The sequence below is a fragment of the Rhamphochromis longiceps genome, linkage group LG16, assembly GCF_057381845.1.
Source record: "Rhamphochromis longiceps isolate RC_006_pf linkage group LG16, R_longiceps_female_GT1.1, whole genome shotgun sequence".
NCBI lineage: Eukaryota > Metazoa > Chordata > Actinopteri > Cichliformes > Cichlidae > Rhamphochromis > Rhamphochromis longiceps.
The window spans coordinates 27,162,022-27,174,519 of NC_140572.1; the positions used below are offsets into that span (position 1 = coordinate 27,162,022).

General features: G+C 43.5%; 1 protein-coding gene across 1 annotated transcript in view; it reads left to right on the plus strand.

Annotated features, from left to right (window-relative positions):
* Positions 1-12,498, plus strand: part of erbb4b (erb-b2 receptor tyrosine kinase 4b) — a 361,178-nt gene that overhangs the window by 240,465 nt on the left and 108,215 nt on the right. Inside the window, exons 6-8 of the mRNA XM_085385312.1 lie at positions 7,223-7,341; positions 10,733-10,874; positions 12,352-12,465. Coding sequence (XP_085241438.1) covers positions 7,223-7,341; positions 10,733-10,874; positions 12,352-12,465 — 375 coding nt within the window. The remainder of the gene's footprint in view (positions 1-7,222; positions 7,342-10,732; positions 10,875-12,351; positions 12,466-12,498) is intronic.

Consider the following 12,498-nt stretch of genomic DNA (forward strand, 5'->3'; position numbering starts at 1 on the left):
AGAATATAGCCCATATGATCTTCACTGCCCTATGCATAGCCAAGAAAACAGTCCTCATGAACTGGAAAAATAAAAATAATCTTAATTCTAACCAATATAGAAATTATCTATTAGATTACATTAGTCTTGACACAGCCTCTGCCACCACATCAGATCAATTGCTCTGGGCCCCTTTTATCAGCTCCATCACCTAGTGGGGGTGGGGGGTCATAGTTTGGTCCCGCCTTCACTGTTGTGATTGGTGAGGGGGTAGGGACAGGCTTAGGGCGTCGGGGGGTTCCCCGGAGGCATCTTCCTTGGGGAGCTCAACCCGGGGTAGCGGTCACGTCCAGTTGGGGGCTCTGTTGGCTCTCAGGTGACTGTTTCCTCGCGGCTGCGTGCAGCGGGGCTAGGGGAGGGTCTGTGCTGACGGACGTGGGTTACTGACCTGGCAACCTGGCTGCCCCTGGGTGGGTCCGGGATGGGCGTGAGGTTCTGGGGGCGCTCCGTCTCTGGGCTGGGGCCCGGGCCGGGCCTCGGGGGCTTGGGTCCTGGTTGGTGTGTTGCCGGGGTTGTGGGCGGGTGGGTGCATGGGGGCCCGGCCCTGGAGCAGGGTGCCGCCGGTGCGTCGAGCCGCCTGGGGGGCTCTTCAACTGGTGGGGGGGATGGTCACATCTTGCAGGAGCTTTCTTCTCTTCAGGAACTCTCTGCAGGAGGGGGAGATACAGGAGAGGTGGAGGAAGATCTCAGCCTGGGCGTTTACCGTCTTATGTAGTCTGGAAGATGTGTGGATGGTGGGGTGGGTGCAGTTTTCTCTGTGGTGGGGTTGGGTGGACTGTCCAGGGCTCTGTGGAGCCGGGGGGCGCTACTGCACTGGGCCCCGGTCTGATGGGCCTGGGCCCCCCTTCCCTGGCGGGTCGCGGAGGGTGGGAGTGCCTACTGGGGTCAGCGGGGGAGCTGGCCCCAGGGAGGGGTTACCTGCCCCTCCCTTCCTTCCCTCCCCATCTCCAGCTGCCTCCCTCTTCCCGCTCCTCCACAACCACCCACACATGCAGGGCCTTGGAGTGGGGGTATGTCACCAGGGTGCAGAGGAGGCTACCCCCCCCCCGTCCCCTTCTGGCTGCCTCTGCCTCAATTTTATCCCACAACTTAGACATTCACATTATTCACACTCTCATTACACATACATATAGGATCTTGGGGGTGGGCACAATCACGGAGTCCAAATCACCATCAGGGTGTATACCTCACCCCTGACGTCGTTGCCCACCTCTCAATTTTAAATACACTTAGTCATTGAGGGCTAGCAGGAGGGACTATGCGCTTACCTGCTGCTCCTTGGCAGGTAGCTCCATGCCCTCCTGGGTTTTAATTGCACCTTAGAACACATATGCATCAACACTACAATGAGCGGGTGGAGGGAGGTTTGGAGTCTTCTCCCACCCCCATTCTCTGCGGCCTGCTGGAGCGGGAGGGCTAGTAGGAGGAGTTGGCCGTCCGACTGCGGTCTGGGGTGTGGGGCCTCCCTGCTGCTGCGGAGTCGGGGTGGTCTGCCTCTCCCCACCGCAGGGAAAAGGGTAACACCACCTGGGTCTGGGTGCAATTCCCCCCTCCAGGGGCAAGGGTACCTAGACCCGGTTTGTAGAGTACGCTTGGGGAGTGTGATTGTGTGTACAGCGTCTCTTTATGTCTGTCTCCACGTTGGTTGAGTGTGGAGTGAGTGCATATGAGAGCATGAGGGTGGGAATGGATGTTTGTGTCTGTGTGTGCCTGTATGTCTGTGTCTATATGTCAGGTTGGGTATCAGACGCCACCTCTCTGGGGACACCTCAGGCCCTCCAAGGTTTGGAGGCCTATCTCCACCCACCACCACTTCCCCTGCCGGTGGCGGACTCCCTCAGGTGTCGGTGTGTTGGTGGTTCTTTGTGTCTGGGGGTGGGCGTCCGGGTACACACCGGCTCACTCCTTGGCGGCCGCTTGTCGGGGCCTGGGGCCTGGGGCTCGCTCGGGCCCCTTTGGAGGTGGGGTGCCCCCGGCCTCTCGGCCTGGGGCTCGGTCACTCAGGCACAGCTGGGGGCCGGCGGAGCTCACGGGCGCGTCACTGCAACTCCCCCTGACTTCTGCTCCGCGGCTGCTGGGCGAGCCCTCATCTGGGACTCTCCTCAGCTCTTACTGGAACAGTGGCGCGGCTGCCCCTCTGTTGGTCTTCCATGGTCTCTTGTGTTCTGGGGGCCTCTGGATGTCTGGAGTTTTGATCTCCTCCATACCCGCTTCACACCCTGGAGGACGGGGCTGTGGCCCCCCCACACTCCCTAGCAGATCATTACATGGAGAAACCTTTGGAATGCAAGCATGCTGATCCACACAGGTATGCACACATGGGTATTCACAGACGCGGACTAAAGCTTTCTTGGCTGCTGCCTCAAAGCACACTGTGCGCTGTCTATCTTGCGTGCTGCACAATATCGTTTATTATTTAGTAAATATTGATATCTATGACTAGCTAGTTTATTGTGATGGTGCTTTGTTTTCTCTATTATTATGTTACTCTTTGTTGTTTGCTGTCTCCTCTGTTTGTTTTTTTTGTTTGTTTGTTTTTTTTTTCTCCATACAGGTGACCCAGGAGTTCTTTTTTTTTTTTTTCTCTCTCTTCCCCCCCCTTCTCACCGTCTCTTCTCCCCTTTGGTTTTCTTTCTTTCTCTCCCCCTCTTTCTCTCATTCATTCCCCCTGTCCTATTTATTTAAAAAAAAAAAAAAAAAAAAAATGACAAAGGATGAACTGAAGCTCTGCCATCACGTAATGTCGCATACTGCTGTTTCTGATGTCATTTAAGAAAAAAAAAAAAAAGAAAAAAAAAAAAGAAACAGGAACAGCAACAATCCCTCCATTTTAACATTGTTCTACAGTTCTGAAAAATACAAAACAAGGCTTTTTAGAGAGAGGGTTCGTCACATATTTTCTGATGATGATTCCCACACCTCAGGCATGGGGAGTGCTGTTTAGGTTGGGAACCGGTGATGATTGTAATGCTAATGATGGTTTTGGCTCTCATACCTGTCAGGAAAAGCAATTCTTAATTGTATACAACATGTTTCTGACAAGGCATAGCCTCATCTGGATGTGATGCAAGCCGTCACCCATCTGTGCATGGACTGCACAAGTGTTTAGACCTGCTGTTGAGGAATTGCTCTCCATTCCTGGATGAGTGCAGCCTGCAGCTGTGTAATGCTCACTGGTTGTGGCTGCATTTGAAGAAATATTGGGTTTAAATGCTGGCCAAGCAAGTGTCTGGATATGCTCCTGATCCAGAAAGGCCTTAACTACCCTGGCAGTGTGAAGGTTGGCTTTGTCCTGCTGAAACAGCCACGGGGCTGGGATCCTGCTGCAAGAATTGCACAAATGCATGTTGGAGTATTTCATTTTTACTGTATCCAGTCAAATGTTGACCAAGTCGACCAATAGGCAGATCAGAAATCGTTGTCTCATGGACATGAAAGGCTGCAGCAACAGCTAAGTCATGCATGCCAGCATCCAGCATCTGGTCTCATTCAAATTTAGTCAGTAGCAGCACGGCAGCACTGACGACAATGTTGTGCATATTCTGATGCTTCAGAATGCAATTAACTTAACGAGTTCTGAGGTGTTCGGTAAACATTGGCTAGAGAGAGAGATTGGCTAATGCAACATGCTTTTGCCTACACAAGTAAACATCAAATAAGGCCACTTTTTAACAATAAAATTAATTTAAAAAAAATTATATTTTTACTAATACTAAAGAATTATTTTGTTACAATTGCATTGTTTTCTAGTGTAGTTCAGAGTAACTGTGCTTAAATTAATTAGGTGTCATAAAATGGTAATTTTTAAGGCTGCACTTTTGTTAATGGTTAGCTCTACAAGCCCTCTTCACAGCCCACAGTGGCTCACCCTTCTATCTGTGTTTAACACATACTAACATCCACAGGAAGACTTCATATTTAGTATATTTTTGACCTATAGCAAACTGTATGTACACATTTAGTTTTAGTCAGAAACAAAATTATGTACTCACATGGACACATGCTCACATTTCTTTCCTCATTACATACCTCTTTACCTCTCACATTCCTTTTTTTTATTGTACCACCCTTCATCAAGTTCTTGCTCTTTGTCCATCACTTCGTACTTAGACCACTTCATCTATGCCTTCCAACCCTGGCATGTCACATCTTATTTGTTCTGTGGTTGTGATCTCGTTAAGATAATGAGGAATGAACTGTTTGACCAGAACCATCTATCTGCCTTGTTTCAGCTGTGATCGCGCCATCTCTCTATCCTCATCCATTTATTTGTGGATGCCATGATTCATCTTTTATTTTACTTGCTTTCAAAAAAGAAGAGCTTTTTTTCTTGCACTGGAATGCTTTTAATTATGAAGTTTAATTATGACGAACCAAATACACCGAGGAAGTAAATTACAATTCAAAACCACTCTCTTTACTGAGTCTCTCACATAAAAAACTGGATCTCTGTCAGCAGAGGTAGTTTTTTCCATACATGTTATGTTCTATAAAAGGATACAGGATAAAGTATTCACACCTGCTCTAAACGAAACAGCAATTTTTATTAGTTGTACCACTGGCTGCAGAGATCGCAACTGACAAGTTCTGTGGTCCTTGATAATAACAGATGACATCAGACCCTTTGAACTGGGTGGTGATTGTGGTATAATATATATATATGTGTGTGTGTGTGTGTGTGTGTGTGTGTGTGTGTGTGTGTGTGTGTGTGTGTGTGTGTGTGCGTGTGTGTGTGTGTGTGTGTGTGTGTGTGTGTGTCTCTGTGTGTGCACTGCGTGAAATGCAAAGAGGAAGTTTTTCTCCATCTTTCCCATGTTAAATTGCATCAAAATAAACTTCTGGACCTTCGAAACACACAAAATAGAAACACTGTGAGACTACAAGTGGTGAATATCTCAGATCTATCAGCTCATAGATAAAAAAAAGAAGCGTATCTATTCACAAACATCCCATGATGAAGGTGTTTATTCATTTCAGTTTATTCATCATAGCCTTATCACTACATCTAGTTAATGAGGCATTTTTGAAATGCAAATAATTTCAAAAATACGGCATTAACAAGGGTATTAATTAGCAAATAAAGACTTATACTTGTCAAATTAAGCACACTATTTATCATTGATATGTTTTCCCTTTGCTTTAAGAAGTCATTTCACTTTCAACATTGGGAATCACTGTAACTGATATGCAATTGAATTGACCTCCTGTGTCAAACTGCTACCTTTTAACTGTAAACTTTTGAGCCATTGTGCTGTAAGGCAAACATTTGATCTATAGACATTCATTCCCTATTTAAATAAAGTTACACTTAAGAATAAATTGAAAAATTAACTGAATATTTTGTCTCAGAAAAAGACAGGTGTTGAGAACCAGATGTGCCCAATAATAATAATAATGATAATAATAAATTCACAGGGGAACTCAGAGGCATTGGTTCCTGTGAGTGATGTCTGTAATTTGATTTGTTTTGTTTTTTGTCTTTAGTTATTCTTAACCTCCTAAGACCCACGGCATGCATTTTTAATTTCTCATTGATATTTGGTCACATTGGGGCCCGATTTTTTTTTTTTACCTTATTTTTGTTTTTAATAAAAATAAGAGCCACATATGAGGATATTCATTTAAATTGTGATAGAACAGTAGCAGTATAATGTCCTCATAAGTGGATATCAGGCCCTTGTAGAGCAAAATTTAGTATTTTGGTCTAAATAACCCAAAATGTGATGTCCACATATGTGGACGCCAGGTCCTAGGAGGTTAAAGTGGATTTTTAAAGCCAAATTGACAAACATAATTGTGTCCGTCTCTGGCGATGTGGCTTGGCCATTATTTTGACAAAGTGTCTTTTGAATAAAGCAGACCATATCAATGCAGGCCAGGCACTGTTAATTGAATGCTACTGATGGTAAATCAGTAGCTTTCCACTCAGTAGCATGAGTGTGTGTGTCTGTGTGTCCATGTTTGTTTGGCGACTTGTCCATAGCTTTTATCTATCATGGTGATGGTGTCCTGTCAACACAAGGCTGCAGGGAAACATAACACAGATCAAAAAAACAATGGCCCTGCTCAAAACAAAAATAAGCACCACCAATAGATGTGTAATGGTGTACAATAGTAGCCTTACGTTCCCCAGTAATATTTACTGTTGCAATTTACTTTCTTAGTTTCAGTTCTGACCAGTTCGCTTTAACCTTTATCACCAAATATATTCTTAAAATGACATTGAATTTTATTCTTATTACAAGCTTTTGTTGTTTGTGTTCAGTTAACGCTGGCTCCACGTCGTCGAGCATCTTTCACCTCATACAACCAAAAGCCATAGCTGTCACTAATTACCAACATGACTGAGTATAAAAAGAACAGAGAGCCTCAGTCATTTAGAAGTAAAAGTAAATATGATAACAACAAAATTATGCAAATAGTTTAATTTGTAATTACAGTACATCCATTTATCCAAACCACTATGTATAATATCTTTTTTTAACCCACCCCAATACTTTATCTTGTGCCAACTTTACTGGTTCATCCATAACTGCTTAGTTATGTATTCCTGCTCTATAATGAAAGTCCCACTGCTGACACTTAAGCTATGTCAATTACCAGCTGTCTTTACCTGTGAAATAGCAGGGTCCTATGTACATTTATATATGGCTGTCAAGAAGAAAGGCACACAGACATGCGGCCGCCCATATGATTGCAAAGGTGGACAGATGTTCACTTTGGTAGTACATTCAGATAAGAATCGCTATGTCTTTGTTGCACTGAGCCAGACAGCAGACGAGAGCAGAGATGAAAACATGATTGAAGATAGCTAGTAGGTGGTAAAAAGAACTTCTGCTTCAGCTGAACTCACCAGACACAGACACATGTAAAAACATGTGTATGCATGCATTTTACAAAGCAATAGATGGTAGGTAGGTTAGTATAGTATATATAACTTCCAGAGCAGATGATGAAGTTGACGTTACCCCCCCACCTCTCAAAGGTTTTACAGTGACAACTTTCCAGTGACTGGGCTTTAATTTTTTTATCTTCACCTGCCATTTGAACTGGCTAGACAGACACATTCTAAGACTGTGTTGTGTTTACGTTTTATATATGTATGCATAAAGTACGTGTATTGTATATACATTTTATCCTTTGTTTGTGTCTCTCTCTTTTTAACATGCCTGTAACTTCAAAGTAACTAAGACAGTGTGTGCGGAGCAGTGTGACGGCCGTTGCTTTGGTCCCTTTGTTAGTGACTGCTGCCACCGTGAGTGTGCAGGTGGCTGTTATGGCCCAAAGGACACAGACTGCTTTGTAAGTGAACACACACACACACACACATACACACACTTTACATCATTACGGTGTGACAAAAGAGGTTAAAGTGAACATTTTCCTGGTGATATTACCATGTCAATATGGTTACGCAGATAACATTTTGTGTTAACACTTTGTTTTACGTTTCTCTTCTTCTTCTTCTTCTTTTTTTGGTTTCTTAAGTCTGACACATTTTACTTGTGACTTTTTCCTTCCTTCAATTTCAGGTACCTCTTAAAATGGATTTCACTCAGTTTTTAAATGCCACTTGTATGGCAAATATCGTTTGATGACATTTAATTCTCTTTTCTTCCTGACATGAGTGTCATTGTTAAATATAGACTTCACTGGGAACTCTTCATTCTGACTTTTTGCCATGTGCTTTATCACTTTTATCTGTGCTTGTTTTCATGTTAAACTTGTTTCTGAGGCTGTGAGTCCGTGGCTAATCGAGCTCTTCTTCCTGGCTTTGGAAAAGCAAGTTCTGTATCATAATTTTTTATTCTTCTGTTCTCTTCACAATCATCATAAAATTGAGAAAATGGCAAAGTAAATTCTTGATTGAATCCTGGCAAATTCAAAGTCTTTAGACACAAGAATTTATTTCTATATTATTATCATAGATAACATTAAATGTGTACAAGTATATGTTTTTTAGGGTCTGTAAACACATATAGAATAAGTACATGTCTTAGTACAGGAATATTCAATTAAAATTTAAGGAGGTCCAGTCAGAGAAAATTTCCTCAAGCAAACATCCAGAAAATCAAGTTCCACATGCATTATAATTACGTAGCCTAACAGTTGTACCAGTGTGTGCATATAGTCAACCTCTGGGTGTAAAGTAAAACAAAGTATAATTAAATTCATCAGTATTTCAATCATATTTGTTATTAATTTTTACAATGGACTGGCAGGTACTGCAATAACAAAATAATAATGAAGTCGAGGTGAAAAGCATTTCAGTGTGTGTTAACACAATGCTAAATAGGAAAGACATCAGTAATGAGCTTAGAGAAGCAATTGTTGCTGCCCAATCTGGAAACGGACAACTCCATCAGCCTACAGTGACAAAAATTGTTCATTCAAGTAGGAAACACTTAAGAAAGTCGTTCATCTTCCCAAGGTCAAATACTCAGAGAAACTACCAAAAGTCCAAGAGTTACATCTCAGACTCTACAGGCCTCAGTTAGCATGTTACATGTTAAAGTTCCCATTGCTACGGGCCATTCAGTCCTTATACGAACATTGCAAGAGCTTGGTCCGCATAGCTGGCAATAAGTCGGACTCGTTCCCGGTGGGTGATGGGCTCCGCCAGGGCTGCTCTTTGTCACCGATTCTGTTCATAATTTTTATGGACAGAATTTCTAGGTGTAGCCAAGTGGCGGAAGGCTTTCACTTCGGTGGTCTCAGGATCTCATCTCTGCTTTTCGCAGATGATGTGGTCCTGTTGGCTTCATCAGGTGATGGGCTCCAGCTCGCCTTGGAACGGTTCGCAGCCGAGTGTGAAGCGGTGGGAATGAGAATCAGCACCTCCAAAACTGAGGCTATGGTCCTCGGCCGGGAAAAGGGTGGAGTGCCCACTCCGGGTCAGGGACGAGACCCTACCCCAAGTGGAGGAGTTCAAGTATCTCAGGGTTTTGTTCACGAGTGATGGGAGAAGGGATTGGGAGACAGACAGATTGGTGCAGCGACTGCAGTGATGCGGATGCTGGCCCGGTCTGTTGTGGTGAAGAGAGAGCTGAGTGTACAAGTGAAGCTCTCAATTTACCGGTCGATCTACGTCCCTACCCTCACCTATGGTCACGAGCTGTGGGTAGTGACCGAAAAAAACGAGATCGCAAATACAAGCGGCAGAAATGGGTTTCCTCCGAAGGGTGGCTGGTCTCTCCCTTAGACATAGGGTGAGAAGTTCGGCCAAGTTCGGGACTAGAGCCGTTGCTCCTCCACATCGAAATGAGCCAGCTGAGGTGGTTCAGGCATCTGACAAGGATGCCCCCCTGGGCGCCTCCTGGGTAAGGTTTTCCGGGCATGTCCCAGGACACGCTGGAGAGATTATATCTCTCGGCTGGCCTGAGAACACCTTGGCGTTCCCCCGGATAAGGTGGAGGAGGTGGCTGGGGAGAGGGAGGGCTTCTCTGCTTGGCCATGACCCGGCCCCGAATAAGCAGAAGAAAATGGATGGATGTTAAAGTTCAGGACAGTACAATTGCATAACTAAAAATGACTGAACAAGTATAGGTTGTTTGGAAAGATGCCAGGAGAAAGCCTTTTCTCTTTAAAAAGAACAATGCTGTATAGCTTGGGTGGGCAAATTTGTATCTTAACAAACCTTAACAAACAAGACTTTTGGTCATTTTGGGACACACAAGATTAAAGTTGCAATGTGTGGCCATAGTGACACATTTGCGACTGTGGCTCAGGGGTTGGGAAGCGCATCTGTAACCGGAAGGTCGCCGGTTCAGTCCCCGGGCTCTCTGTCCTGGTCGTTGTGTCCTTGGGCAAGACACTTTACCCTACCGCCTACTGGTGATGGCCAGAGGGGCCGATGGTGCGATATGGCAGCCTCGCTTCTGTCAGTCTGCCCCAGGGCAGCTGTGGCTACAACCTCCACCAGTGTGTGAATGCGAGAGTGAATGAATAGTGGTATTGTAAAGCGCTTTGGGTGCCTTGAAAAGCGCTATATAAATCCAACCCATTATTATTATTGCCAAATACAAAACACAGGATGTTATAAACACCCCATACCAACTATTAAACACGTTGGTAGACGGGTGAGGATTCAGGTTTGTTTTGTAGCCATAGAATCTGGCCACTTTGGAGTTATTAGGTTAACCTGAACTCTTCTGTATTGTTAAGTCATATGTCAAGTTGTCTGCGTCGTGGCTACAGCTTAGTCCAAATTGGGTCGTACAACAAGACTGTGATGGGAAGTACAGCAAATCTAAAAATTAATAGTTGGAAAAGAAAACGATCAAGATATTCCAATGGCCCAGTCAAAGTCCAGAGCTCAACCAGACTAAAATTCTGTAGCTTAACTTTTTTAAAAAGAATCAAGCAAAATACGATTTCTGTATCTACTTTTTTCCACTCCGGCTTGATTTTTCTTAGTAAAATTAAACTGATTGTAATATCATTGGGTGCATGCTGATAGTCTCCATTTCCACCTTTCAGTAATATCACTACTGGACATTGAAAGGAAATTGCAATACAAACCTGGGGTCAGGCTGGCAGCAGTTATGAATAAACGTGAAACCAGATTTTGGCCACACAATCAAAAGTAACCTAATACTGTGTACGGATCATTTAAATATACTACTACCACTACAAGTACTAGTACTATTACTACAACTACTACTGCTAATAATACTTATGTGGATGTTTGCAGGCCTGCACCAACTTTAATGACAGTGGGGCATGTGTGACCCAGTGCCCTCAGCCATTTGTCTACAACCCTACCACCTTCCAGCTGGAGCATAACCCTAGGGCAAAGTACACCTATGGAGCTTTCTGCGTCAAGAAGTGTCCACGTAAGTCTGACCACCTGGACAAACACAAACATACATACATACACACACAGACAAACACACCCCCACACACAAACATGGATACTCCACATACATGCATACTGCTTTAAACATTAATCTTAAGTCATAACCTCTACATAGCTACACTTTAAGTACTAATTTAATGGGACAGTTTCAGTTCACTGTGGATAATTACACCTGCATCCATGTGCAATCCATCAGCTGATTTCCTTGGTCTTCGAGACCCACAAGCAGGAGGAATGGACAGTAGCAATGCCTGTTATGTTCTTTATAACCCTCATTTGCATTGGACTGGAAGATAAATGCAGCTGCTTCTTGAATTGCATTTACTCCTTAGGTTTCTCATAACTTTCTCATTACTGCTGGTAGATCATTTTTAGGGCAAATACTAGCAACATAAATATAGCTTGTCTCTTTCCTAAAATAGTCTTTATGTGTGTGTGAGCGTGACTATGTCTGTGAGGATGAATTTGACTTTTACAGTTTTGTAAAAGCGACATTTTGCAAAGGACTTTTATTTTAATTTCAGCAAATGGCTGTTTAAAAGTAAAACTTGTATAAAGTTTTGTGTTAGGAGTAGAAAAAGTCAAGTTACATCATTAAGTTTTAAAGTTTAGGTCAGAATAAGAGGCATGGGATGTATTTGTTAGGCTGGGTTCTCACATTTGTATGTTCTTTTTTCTTTTAAGTCCAGTCCAATTGACATAACTGCCATTGTACGTATAAGTTGGCAGTCCAGGATGTACATAGCCTCTCACCCTGTGAAAGCTGGTTTAAGTTCCAGCATCCCCACGACCCTAAATTAGATAAGTGGTTAAGAAGATGGATGGATGGTTGACTTGCTACACTGTTACACTTCTTGGGGGTACATAAATGGTCAATGGTCGTTCCAACATGTCATCTTGACAAGCAGTCTTGTTTGCAAAGCCAGTACAGGTGACGGGGAAGTAGAGGCCTGCGTCTGCACTAGCAGCATAGCTCTTCTCACTCCTGTGTATAATGTTTAGTCATTTTATTCATAAATTATTCTTTGGCCACTGCTAACCACAAGCTAATCACTCACCACACCCACAACTAATTGTAGACACCCCATGCTGTTCAAAACATCACTGAAAAGGCCAACCAGCAGGGAGGGAAGAGGAGCTCTGCGCTTCGAGGCATTGTTACTTTTAAACAGACACAGGATAGAGAATAATATAAACATTTAACTGTTTACTGTTATGAAAGTATGCAGCTTTTTTATTTTGGTAGTTTTTCACATAAATCCTATGCAAAATAAGTAAATAAATAACCAAATAAATAAATAAAAATAATGGTGAGGCAAAGTCACTTTCAAAGTCACTTTCAGCACTTTTTTTATGTGATTGCCTACACTCCACTGCCACTTATTGTTCTGTATGTTCCAGTGTGACAAACAGCAGCCATCTGTATTTGACATTTACAATGAATTGTTTTCCAGATAACTTTGTGGTAGACCACAGCTCCTGTGTGAGAGCATGCCCCAGTAACAAGATGGAGGTGGAGGAGAATCGCATTAAGATGTGCATCCCTTGTACTGACATCTGTCCAAAAGGTAAAATTCAAACATATAGTTGCAGCAGATAAT